We start from the raw sequence: 15,941 nt of genomic DNA, 5'->3' as shown, positions 1-15,941 counted from the left end.
ATTATTGAATCTATAGTTAGCTATTAGAAATCCATGCATGTATGACTGTACATTAAAATATTGTTACATTTCCTCTACGTCTTCCGTATTATTTTTCAAATAAAGCCGACAAGAAATACTTACCTAGAGAAATGCCTAACTTTGAATTGCACTTTCCCATCTACAAGACGTGGTGGTTCATCCAATTGATCTGTAATGTCTTTCCAGTCATGTGGTTCAACTAGTGACTCACATTGTAATATCCTCAGTTCACCGGGACTTAACTCTGCCAACTCTTGTTTTCCTTTACGGAGGGTGAAAGGAATCCTTATTGTTACAGGCGCGATGAGCGTAACATTTTGAGAGCCCAAAATGTAAATAACTGGACCGACAAGACCTCCCTCTCCCTTTAGCTCACTGCTTGGGAATTCTTGTACCTGGATTTAAAAGTAAAACAAGTTATGTTGGACATGTTAAACCACTCCTAGCACAAAGATCATTTGCTTTACATTGTGAAAAGTGAATTTCAAGATGAAATTTTAAAATTACCTAAAATTATAGTCAATGTAAATGTCCTCTGAATGAAGTAATATAAGCATTATTATGAAAAAACGTATTCATTGGACTTAACATAAAAAGTCTGATTGGTCAAGAGCACTCAATCAATATACAATTAAGTGTGAAGTTAACATAATAACCCAATATCTTCCGCAGATATTGCAGTTATAATGTCGATTTCAACCTCTGCCTAGTTTCCAAGCCCTGACTGTCTGTGAAGTACTCGCAAAACTTTTGCAAATTGAAAGAGGTGTCTTCTTTCGTAGTTTGTTTTAAATATGTACAATAAAACAATAATTTTATTTGGTTTTTGCATGATATCATAAGTCATCAAACCTTATGTCTGTGTTATCTTCGGCTTCCGTAGATAACTTAGACCTTGGTTGTTATAATTCATCATGATATCTTGCTTAACTTCATTCACTAATTGCATTAATTGCAAACCAATACAAACCAAGTTACCTAACAGGAATGATTTCAATTTGACATTTATATCGAAGCAAAAGTCTGTTTGTTGCATAGAATGAGTTCTCCAAAACCTAGTTCTTAAAAAGGGAATGCCCAGGACAGTATTACCACAAATAATTCGAAGTTACCTAAACTACTGATTAGAACTTTACTACATGTATCTTCACACACATGTAAGCACAAGCACAACTGTCCTGTATTTAGCTTAAAGTTGTTAATTTATATCTCTCTTTCCATCAATCTGTTTGTCTTTCAATCAATTTGTTAGTGATTCCTCGCTCCAGGTTGAAATCTTATGGCGATCGCGCCTTTTCTGTCTCTGCACCTAAGCTGTGGAATGACATTCCTAAAACCATAAAATGTAGTGTAGATCTCAAAGCTTTTAAGCGTAATCTTAAAACTTATCTTTTTAAGCGTTATTTTTATGAATGATTACGTTTGATTATTTTTATTTTTTACTTTGATTGTGAAGCGCCTTAGAGCTTTTGGATAGGGCGCTATATAAAATTGTCATTTATTATTTATTATTATAATTATTTTTGTTATTATTATTGTTATTATTATTATTATTATTATTATTATTATTATTATTATGATATTGCCACCAAGTTCATGGAGTGTATGGCAAGTAACTGAGGGTACAGGTTATACTCTTGCAACACCTTTGTTTTATCTTCTTGCTTTTGACAATCCCCTCACGCCAATCCAATAACTTTCAAAACTGGAAAATGGAAAAGTTGAAGGACTCATGCATGTATATAATGTTATAGTTCTGTGCACCTTGATTGTCACACAGAAATCTTGATAAACAGGAACACAACTCTGAGGAATTTGGACACTGACATCGGGAAGGTCAGGCACAGTACAGGTCAATTCCGGACCTCCTGAAGTACCCCTTGAAAAGATGAAAGACTTAGGACGCCAGATTGCAGCAAATGAAGAAACTGCTGATTTTATACAAAAAGCTTGTGCAAGTGGAAAAAGCCACTTGGGAACTGTTGAGGTTTCTGCATGTAAAAACAAATGATTGGAAATGCTTCCTTCAGCTGTGTTTTGAAGTCTTCAAACAATAAAGTTACCCCAACAGATGTCATTATGTTATTGATGCTTCAAAGTATAAAGTTTGCAACAACATGGTTATTAAGGAAAATTTATATTATAGTAATTAAAATGCATTGGAGACTTCATGTAACATTTATGCAATAATTACAAGTACTGCTTGCATACAGTAAAGGGAAAACGCAAAAAAAAGTTCTAAAGTTGGATTGGCAATGCCTTTGAAGGAGCAAGAAGTCTATTTTGACATTATGAGTGCAGTAGATCATGCATTGCAGGGGTAGATGTCCGTATTTAAGTCAGTGCACACCTACTCCTTCTCCCTTAAGTCAACTTATAAGTTCGGGTTACAAGTTAGGTTTGATTTTGGGTTAGGAGAGGGGGAGGTGCACATTGCTCAAATGCTGACATTGATGCCAGTGAAAAAGGGAGCCTAGGAATATCATGATCATTCATTAAGTTATTCACACCTGCATTTAATAAAAAACATAACGTCACCTGATCCATGCCAAATATTCTCTGTCTTTAATTCCTTCCATTCATTGTTCTCTTGGTCAGTCAGTTGCTTGATAACCACCTCATACCCCTCCAAACATGGGGCATTGTGCAGCAAAGATACAATAAAACCTATTCCCTCAACACTTTCCCTGTAATCCAGATCTGGCGGGCCATCATGAGATAGTTCAATAACACTGCTAACCAATATCTCATCACTGGCAATGGGTGGGGAGCGGGTCCTGGGGTTCCACAATAAGCATCTACATGTAAATGGAACAGGTTGTCGTACAGCTCCACTGCAAAGTTTGATAGAGGCAGCAGCTTCCCTTAGGTGCCATGTGTCTTCCTTACCTCCGATTTTTCCTCTTAAATACAAAGGAAATTAATTATCCAGCATTTTAAGATATTTTTCCCAAGTGGAGTAAGCAACGACAAAGGCATTTAAAATGCAAGTGGCAAACTGGCAGTTTGAAAAACTCATTCAGATATTGACACTTAATTTCAAAACTAAATCTAATAAATGTTATTTGTCTTTAATTTTTTTTTAGTCAGTAATAAAAGCATACGATAGACAAAGAAAAACTATTTTGAATCAGCTACTCCCACTAGTAAATTAAGATTCCTGATTTGGTTTACTTAATGAATATATGAACATCTGAAAGGTTGCTCTTCAAAAACCCAAGTTGCACAAAACAAAACAAGAATGGCTCTGAGATTATTAAGCCAGCTATACTAAGACATTTTCCCATTAATTTGCTTGTCTTTGACTCAAATAGCCTCAAATTATAATCATAAATAAAAACATTTATTAAAATGATTCACTATCATTTTTGATAATAATTAAGTATCCCTTAATTGATGGAAACACTGAAAAAAAATGTTGAATACCTGTAGAACATGGTAATTTAACTGGGTGGAGTAAAATTTGTTCTGAAATCATACGCGTGACATCTGAATCAAAGGATTGTGCAGCAGCATTAGCCTTGATATCACAAGCATGATTTCAGACCAAACTTGCATGGCAAAAAGTTCAATTACCACTTCAAAAAATGGTGCATTTTATCAATAAATCGTGCCAATGAGAGCCAATCAGATTGCAAGGATCACCAGTGATTTGAACATGAATGTAATAAATTTTTAAAAGCATTACAGTTATGAAACATGAACTTAATTAACTAAAGATTAAAAAGAAAATCAAATAAAAGAAAGTCATTTATAAAGAGGTCCGGAGGGTTGCTCTTTAGTCAGAGCACTTTGTCAGTTGCCATTAGTTAACACCTACTAGCAACTCCAGCCCTGCCCTTTACAATGGTCTGTGATTCCATGACAAAAAAAAACATGTGAAAGGCAAACAACTGAGTCATTGCAGAAAAACCCATACCTTTTGATCAAAGTCTTTTCACTGTCATCAGTGTCTACTGTTGTATCTTCTATATCTGCCAAATCTTTTCTGCCGGTGTAATAAGGTACCTTATCCTCCTCATCAGCTGGGGAAATTATTATTTTGATGTGTTTGGTTTCAGTATACAATATAACGGACATTTACTACCATTTAATTCTCAATATACGTTCAACCAAAATTGTTTAACATGGGGTCTTTCCGCACTAACGAAAAAGTTGTTTATTTAAAGAACATTTTTCGTCATCACCAAATTTTGACAAATTTTGGCCAAGGCTGACAAATCGTGAAACACACCGCCGACAAATTTGTCTCAAGTAAAATCTGGACAAAATTAATTAAATAAGCAAAACCGTGATAAACTTGTCGATTAATTATCGCAAAAGCTGCGAACAGCGTGTAGTTGAACTAAAATCAGTTTACTAGAGAGGCAGCAATTCTCTTTTGTCGCAAAAGTCTGGGATTCTAAAATTTTAAAACGGCTTAGAAAAATCCTAGAAATTGGAGGTGGAATCCTTTGGCAAACTAGGTCGAGCGGTAACAGAATTTTTTAGCTTTGAAATTTATAATGTGGATGCAACACTCAAACAAACTGTTATCCTTTGATTTTGCCAGGACAATTTTAGGTTTGAGTCATGAAAATCGCGAAAGATCTGATGGGCATTGATTAAGAGTATAAGACAAGATTACCGTATGACTCTCCTTCTCCAGCTCTGTCCCCCACTTCTTTTGCAATTTGTAGATGACGCTCATGGTACTCGATTGCCTTACGAAAGTTTCCTAAGCTATGAAAGGCATTGCCAAGACTTCCATAAGCCCGTCTCTCTCCAGCTTTATCCCCCAATTCTTTTGCTTTTTCTAGATGCCGCTCATGGTACTTGATAGCCTTATGAAAATCGTTTAAGTTTCCATAGGCAATGCCAAGATTTCCACAAGCCCGTCCTTCTCCAGCTCTATCCCCCACTTCTATTGCAATTTGTTGATGACGCTTATGGTACTCGATTGCCTTGTGAAAGTCGCCTAAACTATTATAGGCGTTGCCAAGATTTCCATAAGCCGCTCCTTCTCCAGCTTCGTTTCCCACCTCTCTTGCAATTTGTAGATGACGCTTATGGTACTCGATTGCCTCTTCTAAATTGCCTAAGCTGTAATAGGCATTGCCAAGATTTCCATAGGCCCCTCCTTCTCCAGCCTTGTCTCCCACTTTTCTTGCAATTTCTAGGTCATGCTTATGGTACTCAATTGCCCTATTATAATCGCCTAAGTTATCATAGGAAATGCCAAGATTTCCATAAGCCTTTCCTTCTCCAGCTTTGTCTCCCACTTCTTTTGCAATTAGTAAATGACGCTTATGGTACTCGATAGCCTTATGAAAATCGCTTAAGTTTTCATAGGCATTGCCAAGATTTCCATAAGCTCGTCCTTCTCCAGCCTTGTCTCCCACTTCTTTTGCAATTTGTAGATGACGCTCATGGTATGCGATTGCCTCATGAAAGTCACCTAAGCTATCATGGACAGTGCCAAGATTTCCATAAGCCCCTCCTTCTCCAGCCTTATCTCCCACTGCTCTTGCAATTTGTAGATGACGCTCATGGTACTCGACTGCTTTATGAAAATCGCTTAAACTAAAATAGGCATTGCCAAGGTTTCCATAAGCCTGTCCTTCTCTAGCTTTGTTTCCCACTTCTCTTGCAATTTCCAGGTCATGGTTATGGTACTCAATTGCCTTACGAAAATCGCCTAAATTCTGATGGGCATTGCCAAGATTTCCATGAGCCCCTCCTTCTCCAGCTTTGTCTCCCACTTCTTTTGCAATTTGTAGATGATGCTCATGGTACTCGATTGCCTTGTGAAAATCACCTAAGCTATCATAGACATTACCAAGATTTCCATAAGTCCGTCCCTCTCCAGCTTTATCTCCTACTTCTCTTGCAATTTGTAGATCATGCATAAGGTACTCGATAGCCTTATGAAAGTCTCCTAAGCTATGATAGGCATTGCCAAGATTTCCAAGAGCCCTTCCTTTTCCAGCTTTGTCTCCCACTTCTTTTGCAATTTGTAGATGACGCTCGTGGTAACTGATAGCCTTATGAAAATCGCCTAACATCTGATAGGCATTGCCAAGATTTCCATAAGCCCCTCCTTCTCCAGCTTTGTCTCCCACTTGTTTTGCAATTTTTAGATGACGCTCGTGGTTCTCGATTGCCTTATGATAATCGCCTAAACTCCCATAGGCAATGCCAAGATTTCCATAAAGCCGTCCTTCTCTAGCTTTGCCTCCCAATTCTCTTGCAGTTTGTGGATGACATTCATAGCACTCGATTGCCTTATGACAATCGTCTAAGCCTTTCAAGTCATTGCCAAGGTTTCCATAAGCCCGTTCTTGTCCAGCTTTATCCCCCCCTTCTTTTGCAGTTTGCAGATGGCACTCATGGTACTCAATGGCCTCATGAAAATCGCTTGAATTTTGATGGACAATGCCAAGATTTCTATAAGTCTCTCCCCTTCCAGCTTTGTCGTTGGGTTTCAACTTTTCCGCATTTTGCAAATTGTTGCCTACAGAAAAGAAAAAAGAACAAATAGCATTTGTGGGAAGAAAAGATAAATAATCTAGCAATCATAAATGCGCAAAAGTTCCTTTCTTCGTAGAAATTCTCATTTGCATTTGACTTCCCACTTTTTTTATTCAAAATATCCGTACAGTCAAATATAAATAATGTTTTTGTTTAAAAAATGGCTTAATTTATTAGAAATTTAAGAAATGTATGTAGCTAGATGGATTGCGCTGAGTTTGACATCGGATGAACTTTATTGCAAATGCTCTTCAAGTCCTTGCCCACGGTTTGTCCCTACACTAGGGAAAAAAGGAAACAATAATTTCGGATATCCTTCTCTCCAATTTGTTTGAGGCACGCTTTCATCAACGACGGAGTCGAAGTGGTAAGAGCACTACCTTTCGAGTGAAAACTGAATATCGGAGTCGACTTTGACTCCGCCTCAGTTGTAAATGAAAACCAGCCTTTGGGTTATGCCTTATTATCGGCCGTTAAGCTTTCTCCATAGGAGATTGATACTGAAGTGAAAACAATTGATTAAAAATCGCCCGTCGCAGTTTGAGGATTATTGTTAACAAATATTTTGTTCCCCCCTCCTTCTACATTCCAAGAAGCACCATAGCCTAAACAAGCACATCTTAACATAGGTCTAATCAGATCCGAGGGCCATAACTTAGTAGGCAGCCAGATGATCGTGGACGCGCAAGACTGGGATCTATTCAGTTTCCCAGGCCTCCTTGGAATACCGCATAAAGCTTAACGCAACTTCTGAACTGGGAATAGATTCATACATCTTATACCCCATTCACATTAGCCAAACATGGTCAGTTAAACTTTACTTTATCTTACTCGTTGCAAACGTACATACATAAAAAATCTAATAAATGAAAAAAAATGTGTAGCCCTCCCATTCCCATTTCTATGAACTTACGCTCCGCTGTTTTTAGAATTATGAAATGAGCTTTGTACATTATAAAAGGCTTAAAGCATTCGTTTAAATGTGTGAAATGAATTCATCCTTCTAGTGTCCGTTGGAAATTTTTTTCAAGTGAGGATAGACCCATAACAAAAGAAATATTTTTTAAAAGTTTTGACCAGTACATCTGGCTGGTCGCTCCTCTTGTTTTTCAAATGACAGATTTCCATTTTGCAAACTACAGATTTCCGTTTCGAAAATCACAGATTCTGAGTTCATTTCACAAGCGTTAAATGATAACAACAAACTAACTGTGGCGAGGCTGCATGTGGACGCCAAACGAGAGCTCCGTAATGTTAGAAAAGTAGTTCGTCCGAGCAATCAAACCTTTTCGTACTGGAAATTTGCCCTCACTTGTTTCTAACGTCTCCTCCGACAGTCTTTTGCGGTCTTTGGCAGAAGAGGCTAGTTGGATCTGCTTTACTGCTGCAGCTTTCTTGTGTAAATCGAACAGGTCTGCTTTTGTTTGCTGTGCCGCCATCACTTAGCTAAATATATCTCTCCTGCCAATTTTTTTTACTCTCCCACACTGAATTTCGAGAAATATTCTCTCATTTTCACCCCACAGCACTTAATTTATGGCAAGCCAAACATGACAAAAGGGGGTTGACTTCAAAACCCCCCATGAGTTTCATTGATAGATATGCGAGATTGGGAAATTACTACGAGAATTAAGCTTCAACTTTAAGGGTAACACCCGAGCTTCAACACAAAACCCCAGACAGAATAAAAAAAAATGCACATCCCCATAGTTGGCTCAACTGGTACACCAGCTCATGCTAGAACCTCTACTATAACCATAAATCCTACAGAGAGTGTACCTCTTTACACTGAAACAAGCCTTAATGCTGCACAAGCTCATACTGCGAACTCAAGTGTAACTAGATATAGCAGATGGCAGGCCAGTATGTAGTCCCAACAACCAACTATTGCCTGTCCCAATAATGTCAGAGGATAGGGAGATCACTAAACTGGTTCCACAGCAGCCACCCATTGAAAGCATAAGTCAACTGCTTGTAGCTCAAGGCGTTTCACAGGATTACACCATTGATGATGATCCACTACGTGGAAATAAAATTACAATCCATCGAGTTGCTATTTAGGAAGAAGTGATGAAGATCTTTAAAGATGAAAGTATCTTTCATCTTGCCATCTCCACATCACTGTCATACCCACTGCTGGTAGAGAAGAGAAGGGAGAAGGCAACAAGGTTCTTCTAAATGTTATAGCATGCCTTTGGCAAAAGTGCTTCACATCACTGATGATTGGAAACAATGAAAAAGTCCCATTTATTGAGCATGACATGCAGAAACTACAGTGGGAAGCCATTGGCTAACTTCTGCTTTATGGTTACAAATGGGCAAATTACTTCCCAGTAAATTTGTTACATCGTTTTGTGGCGCTGTGTCTTTATGGGGATGAAGTTATCACTTCAGAGACGTTGATATGAAGATTCAGCCAATTGGTAGCTACAGAAGATAGAGAGGCATTGGACAAGTGCCTTGGTGATGATTTTAAACCTAATGATGAAGATTTCTTGGAATTTCTTACATTATTCAAGTGTTTCAACCCTTTGCATCCTAACATCAGCATACTTTTTTTCCGTACTGTTCTCTATGCATATCCTATGGTGCTGACAAAGAGAATTTGTTCAACAATCAGGAGCCTCTTTAGTTCGTGATCATTTCCTTTATTCTCATGATCTTAATGTTTGTTTTAGGGGTGATGCTGATAGGAGAAAATAATCACTGATCACTCAGAGGGGTTAAAGGGTTAAAACACCAAGTAAGAATTACATTCAAGCCATAATCATCGAGCTTGTCCATCAGGAACTTGTCCAGAAGCTAAGATTTGTGATCGACTGGTAGAGTCCAATTCTCAAGGTATTTTGCTCTAAGGAAAACTTTCAGTCCCTCGAGACTAATGCAAGCCACCAAGAAAATTAACAAGTTATTCAGAGCTGAACAAGTAACTGAGGCGGAACTTACATCCTTTGAACATGTTTCTCCGGATCTGCACTGGATATGATCACTGTACACAACATTGATGTGCATTTTGCTATCCTTGAAGGGCAGCATTGACGTCCTATTGCCAGAACATGTAGACCATTGCTAGAATTTCCATCTACATATGAATCATACCCAGCACTGGTTGAGGAGTTCACTAATGTAATGAAAGAGGAGCAAGCCTGTTTTGTAACATTGTTGAGTATGGAAGAAGTGAACAATTTGAAATGAACACTCAGAATGCTTTGAAATGGACACTTTGAAATGAGCTCTTTGAACACTTTGAAATTTGCTTCTTAATTTTTACAACTTTTATGTTATGCATAACATTTTCACATTACTGGTATAAGGATTATTTTTAACACAGAATACAAGTTACTATTGATGGTATTTTCTGGACTTTCCAAGAAAAAATAGAATCAGGTCACAAATTTATATCTATTCAAATGTCATTACATTATTGTCACTGGCAGTCAGTTTGGTTACGAGTTAGAAAGCCTTTCGACAGGGATGTAAAATATGCAAGTTTCAAGACTACAAACTCGAAATTAAAATTTTATCAGCTGATCTCTAATATTACTAACATCAATAAATCGTAAGTGGACTTTAAGTAGTAAATGTAACTGGTCATTACATAACAAGGTATTAAATTGTCAGCCCCTTGGAATGAGAAAACTCAGAGGTAAAAGGTGGCATGTTGCTTTTGCTACCATTACGTGCCTTCTAGGAGATCAATGCCTGAATTTTAAATTCAACTAAAAACTACATTGATTTTAGTGGACTCCTTACACCACTAAATAAATGCATCTGCAAATGTGAAAACGGTTCGATGATAAATCAGTGAAAATAACAGCATTCCATCAAGATTAAAGCTATCAAAATTCAGGCAACATAATTGAAGTTATCTTTAAAGGGTTAGCTATACCAGTGACAGCTGTTAAAAATGTCATTACTTTCATCTTCAACCTCCAGACAAATCGTGAAGCTTCGAACACAACAGCATAACTTCAGTCTTATTGACTGGTCGATCTTCGTCGCGCTGATAAGGAGTTCACATCCATCAAGAACTTGCACATATGCTTCGAACACTTTGAGACTAAACAAGTCGTGAAGACACTTTCTGGAACTAAAAGGTTAGCACACGGCAAAGTTCTAACAATATTTAACTAGCATACAATCCGTAGAAGTCCAATTCAATGCGAAAAAAGGTCGAATGAGCGGAGGAAACGAAACGCTAACGAAGATAACAAAGATGTACTTCCCGCCCAAATTTTCCGTGTTTCTATTGAAGTTGCTCTGAAAGATCAAGGCCACGTCCTTAAGGAAAACAAAGTTTAAAGAGAAGAAGCTTTCAAAGAAAAGGACTATGAACTGGAAATAGCAGTATCCAGTTAGTTTATCTGTCCCATCATCAATTAAATCGTGGTACTTCAGATCCTCCACATGCCTGTAAGTAAATAAGCGAAAACCCTCAATGCTCTCATACGACCGTGAACAGTCTTCATTGTAGCCATCTTTTCCAACCAGATAATGGTAACTATCGGGAAACCTGAAGTCTGGAATACCAGTGAAGTCGCGAGTCCAAAACTTCAGCGAAAGTGGATAGGGAAGTAGTTTTTCTCGTAGTAATCAACTCGTCGTGTTGCACTGTTTCCTTTTCATGTTTAGGAACTTTTATTTAAGCCGCGTTCTTGCAAAGCTTCAGCAGTTCTGCCCTTTTCCTACTCTTACCGAAACAGAAATTTGAATACCCCTTTCCTTTAAAAATTTCCGTCGTTCAGGAACTTTCATATTTGTGAAGAAGGCATCATTTGCTGCCATGTTGAACGACTCCTATTCCCGTCAGCTTTAACTTGATGCCAAAAATCAGACGCACAAATAATTCGAAAGTAGCCTATTAAAATCTTACATATCGATCACTGAAACTTGATAGGTAATTTTGAACTGAACCCGCTTTTGTCATGTTTGGCTTGCCATATTAAGGAAAGGTACGTTTTTTTCTTGGGGAGGGGGGGGGGGAGAAGACTGGGGCCTCAGAGGGGAGGGTTATTGGTAAAAGTGAGCACCTAAAGGGGAGGGTCATACCTCTCTGTAGGCAATTCAAGTTAAGGAACACACTTTTTCCAGAATTTTTTAATGAGGACTTTTGCGATGTTGCTATCCATTTTACTTATAGGTTAAGTTTTTATTTTCACCTACTTTGATATTTTATTATAGGTTCTATGTTACATTTCTACATGTATATGCCATGGCGCATAATTTTCTCGGAGGACCCGTATCCTTTTCCATCCGTATCGAGACATAATAGACTCAGGTATCGTTTCTTCAGCCTCTTGCTCCTGTTGACAAACCGCTGCCTGATCTCCTGAGTCATTTAGTTCTTGAGAGTTGCTACTAGATCCAACAATGCGCTCTACCTTGTCACTATCAGACTCTGAATTTGAGTCAGAGGCTGGCTGAATGTTTTTCTGACTGTCCTGCATAGTAGAAGTCAAAATCTTACTACCAGTATGTGCCTTCACTTTCCTTTAAGTGCAATATTGTGGTGATTAATGCAAAGTTCAAGTTTACCTACTCTAAGGGATGGCGACTGGTTTCTGTGATAGAGATCTTCCCAATCAATATCATTGTATTCCTGTTGCTTTCTTTCGGCACGCTTCCTGTCATTATCAGTTCACCGCTTATCTTTTCTCGTCTCAATGCCAGTTAGATGCTCAATATAATCTGCAACAAGCTTTTCTGAGACAATGTATTTTTCAGAAGGCTCTTCGATTACCTTTTTATCCTCCACTTTGAGGTTACCCTTATTTGAGCTCGAGGCTGATAATCATCAGGTTTGCGGCCACTCGTAGATGTTTTCGTACTTGGTAGGTTGGAAAGTTGGGAAGTTTGCTGTAATCGGGATAGGGTCGTGGAGTTGGTGTAGCTGGAGAAGGACTTACAAAGTCTCAAAGTTTATACTTCCATTTAAAGCTTCAGCTATACAACGTTAATATCCCACACTGATTGTTCGCATTTTCTTGTTTCAGCTCACACACATTTAATATCGAGATATATTTACATTCAAACATTTTACGTTCACAAAATGCTCTGAGATAACTACGGCATGGAACATACCACGAAGTAGTGAGGGGAGTGTCGCACTTTTGTCAATCACCTTAAGGTGGGGGGTCGGGAGTTTTTTTTATTAAAAGGCAGGGGAGGGATTGTCCATGGGATACAATTTGTGCTATATTTGAAGTCGACAAACATTGGTTTAAGCAGCTCCTATTGACAATACAGCTTTGAAACATGTTTAAGCTTTGTTTTGAGTGGGGTATAACCCTGTCACTGGCTAATGAGGCATCACTTTAAGCAAAATGAGGTGAAAGTATCTACCTAAAGATGGCAGACTAGCCCGCACTTTATTCCGGTAACACTTTAACTAACAGCTCTGAAAGCCACGCAATCTCAATTGACAATCTTATGTTCAATTTAAAGAATTAAGCTGCGGCTCAATTTAAATAGACGTAAGTATAGTAAGACGCCTAAAGGCGATTACGTGGGATGCCTGAGAGCCACTAAGTGTAGCATTGAAAGAAATTGTGCAGTTACAGTCTACCATGATTAGTCAGTTAGATCAGCCGAAGAAACCACTATAGAAAATTTTAGTGTTGAAGAAACAGTGACTGTTTTTGTATTTGAAAGTAGCGAAGGGTCGCAGCTCAAAAACCTTTTTTTTGAGACAAACTGCCACTCCACCTCCTGATCTCCTCGTGATTCTCAGCGCTTGTTTCATCCCTCCTAAAAGCAACAGCTTGTAAAACAATTTCCATCTCCGCTGACAAAGACTTCTCTCCTTTGAACCGTGATTTTTTTTCATCAAAAACGTCAATAAGTACGAAAACAGGCCGTATATACTTTAATACAACTGAAAGACTGTACTAAGTTATCTATAAGAAACTCAACCCACTGCATAACCTACGACTCGTATTAATTATTTCCAATCATGCGAAATAAAAGCCTGGTGCTTTTAATTTCGAGGGCTACACAGAAACAAGCAATTATTCATGGAAAACATGTCTACCATTTTCTGTTTTTGCAGTGACTGTTTTTTAAAAGTGTTGTTCTTCCCGAAAGGTGAGCATGTTCCTTTTATGTTAAATCTATCAAAAGTTAAAGGCTTCAGTCACTCTTGTTTAACAGGTTACCAAAAAATAAGATTCAACAATCCTTCGAGAATGCCGCAATACATCGGTGACTTGTTCTGACTTATCAATAGCGAAAATGGCCTGAAATCATCGGAGGGGTGCATGTTTTTTCTTGGGTTCACTCAAATCACTTCGAATAAACCACCATTACCGAATGTCTTTTGTAGAAGAGACATTATATAGGCCCATTGTATCTTCGTGTTTGCTTTAGTATGTCTAGAAGACATAAAAACTCGTTTCTTCCTTATAATGCTAGTATGAGAAACAGCCCTTCGCCCACTTGTGAAAAAGAAAACCTGTTCTTTGGCGATTTGCACCTGACGTTCAGCCTCCAATCCCTGAGAAGTGATTGCCTCGGATACTTCGTTTTTTACTTGATCCAGCCCGTTTAGACCCTCCAGCCAATCCTCGCTGATTTCTTCTTTTATTTCGTTCCCTTCTACACTGTCTGGAACGGATGCTGACTCTAGTTCGTCTGCATCGCGAACCAATGATACTTCTTAAGTTAATGCTTGGTTCTTGAGAGACGTCTTCAGTAGCATTTGTCAACCCACATACAACACCAGTACATAAATCACCTTGACAAGGATTACAAGAACTTTTTCCCTAGCGGTCTCATAGCCAGCGGAGGATCACCAGTAATCGGCTTTTATTGGAACTCCTGCCTTAATACAAGGTTTTTTTTTTTTTTTTTAAGTGGGTGTACATTATCAGGTACAAAACAGACGTTTTAACTCTTTCGTTCCCACGAGTGGCCAAATGATTTCCCCTCACAATACCAACCTAGTTCCTTTGGGTATATAATTTTCCATCTAAAAGGATAAACAGAAAGTTTTAGCTTCACATTCCTCAGAGACTTCCACCAAATAGTACTCGCTGGCCTTCCCAGGCAACTGAAACTTCTTGACTACTAGTCCCAGTGCTACTGAACATGCAGTCTTGGACGAAAAGGGAATGGATCGGTGGTATGACGTCTTCATACCCATGAAAACATACAGCATCTGAAAAAAAGAAAAAAAAAACCAGAGAAATGAATGAAATTAATAGAGCAAAGCAAGATCTACATATCTCAGCTGAATGGGGTTGGAAAGCAGTAATTTTCACAGGAGAAAATCCTTCCTCTAAATTAATCAATAACCATTCGATGCGATAATTGGCGTGTAAATATCAAGATCAACTATGCAATACGTCTTGAACCGATAACAAAAGAAAACGTAGGCTCCGAACTACTGAGTTGAGGTATTGCTTTAACTTCCAGTTGAGTGAGGTATTGTAAGGAATTGTAACTGCTAGTTGAGAGGGGTATTGTAAGGTATTGTAACCTCGAGTTGAGAGAGGAACTATAAGTCCCAAGAACTCAATACAAAGACCCTTACCCGAGTTTGAGCCCCGACTGTTTGCCATGAAGTCCAACCATTTGGCCTCCATTTCTCTCACACCTTAATCACTCCTTCAACCCTGCACCTTAGTTCAAAGCGCTGTTTGTCAGGATCAGCTTAACGACACTGACAAAACAGAGGGCATCAGTAAGATCATGACGTAAACCTGAAAGGTAAGTGAGCAGTTTACATCAATGTTAATGGCAACAAACAATATATTTTTGAGGAGAGGGACGATAAAAATTCAAAAACTTATTAGCTGGGATTGTTGATCAGATCCTGGTTGCTTTAAAAGAGGATAATGCAGTCCAAATACTGAAACGTGATAGGATAACGATTTATGTGTTGGACATTGCTAAAAACTTTGAAAAAACAGAAGCTTGATGTGCATCAAATTCTCGTGACCAGTATTACAAAAATATTGCAAAGGATTTAGGAGAAATGCTATTCTGATAAAGCGGTGCCAAAAATCAGCATACAGCTGTAGATGCTATGACACAAATGACACTTCTAACAACACTTTTCAAAGCTTTCCCTTTTTTAATCCATTTTGTATTATTGACACAACATGCAAAGGCAGTCATTTCGTTGCCTAGTGGATTTAGAGAATTTTCAGTTTTTTAGGGACACGGCCTTTTTCGAGGAGAGTCTCGGTAAGTTCTGTCTATAAAGCCAATTGGAGCTGATGATCAATTCTCAGAAACGTCTAGAGGAGGGAGATTTGATAAATCCTAAACTGCCTTAATCAAAACTAAGGACTTCCAACAGGAACATGGAATCATCTGTCAATTACACGTCTACTAAAATAGACTCGTAATTAGAAGATATGTTTATTGCATGAGCAAAGTTGCCGGGCGTTTTATATTAATAAAACGAC

At 38.2% G+C, this 15,941-nt stretch overlaps 2 protein-coding genes across 5 annotated transcripts in view; one reads left to right on the top strand and one right to left on the bottom strand.

Annotated features, from left to right (window-relative positions):
* LOC149053010 (uncharacterized) overlaps positions 1–15,941 on the top strand; it is a 204,631-nt gene that overhangs the window by 123,409 nt on the left and 65,281 nt on the right. The window lies entirely within an intron of this gene.
* Positions 120–7,970, bottom strand: LOC113682375 (uncharacterized). The gene is made up of 6 exons (XM_089201436.1): positions 7,817–7,970; positions 4,649–6,574; positions 3,941–4,046; positions 2,532–2,924; positions 1,786–1,900; positions 120–416 (listed from the first exon to the last, which is right to left on the bottom strand). Exons 1-6 carry the CDS (start codon positions 7,968–7,970, stop codon positions 120–122), a joined length of 2,991 nt encoding a protein of 996 aa, XP_089057562.1.

The sequence above is a fragment of the Pocillopora damicornis genome, chromosome 1, assembly GCF_964200805.1.
Source record: "Pocillopora damicornis chromosome 1, jaPocDami1.2, whole genome shotgun sequence".
Lineage (NCBI taxonomy): Eukaryota > Metazoa > Cnidaria > Anthozoa > Scleractinia > Pocilloporidae > Pocillopora > Pocillopora damicornis.
This window is presented reverse-complemented; position numbering and strand designations above follow the sequence as displayed.

Excerpts from the sequence above, each read along its gene's own strand:
- LOC113682375 (XM_089201436.1), bottom strand. The coding sequence starts at position 7,970 with ATGGCGGCACAGCAAACAAAAGCAGACCTGTTCGATTTACACAAGAAA. Across the intron at positions 4,047-4,648 it reads TGGAGAAGGAGAGTCATACG|CTGATGAGGAGGATAAGGTA; the intron begins GTAATCTTGTCT and ends TAATTTCCCCAG. Across the intron at positions 2,925-3,940 it reads GAAAAGACTTTGATCAAAAG|AGGAAAAATCGGAGGTAAGG; the intron begins GTATGGGTTTTT and ends TTTGTATTTAAG.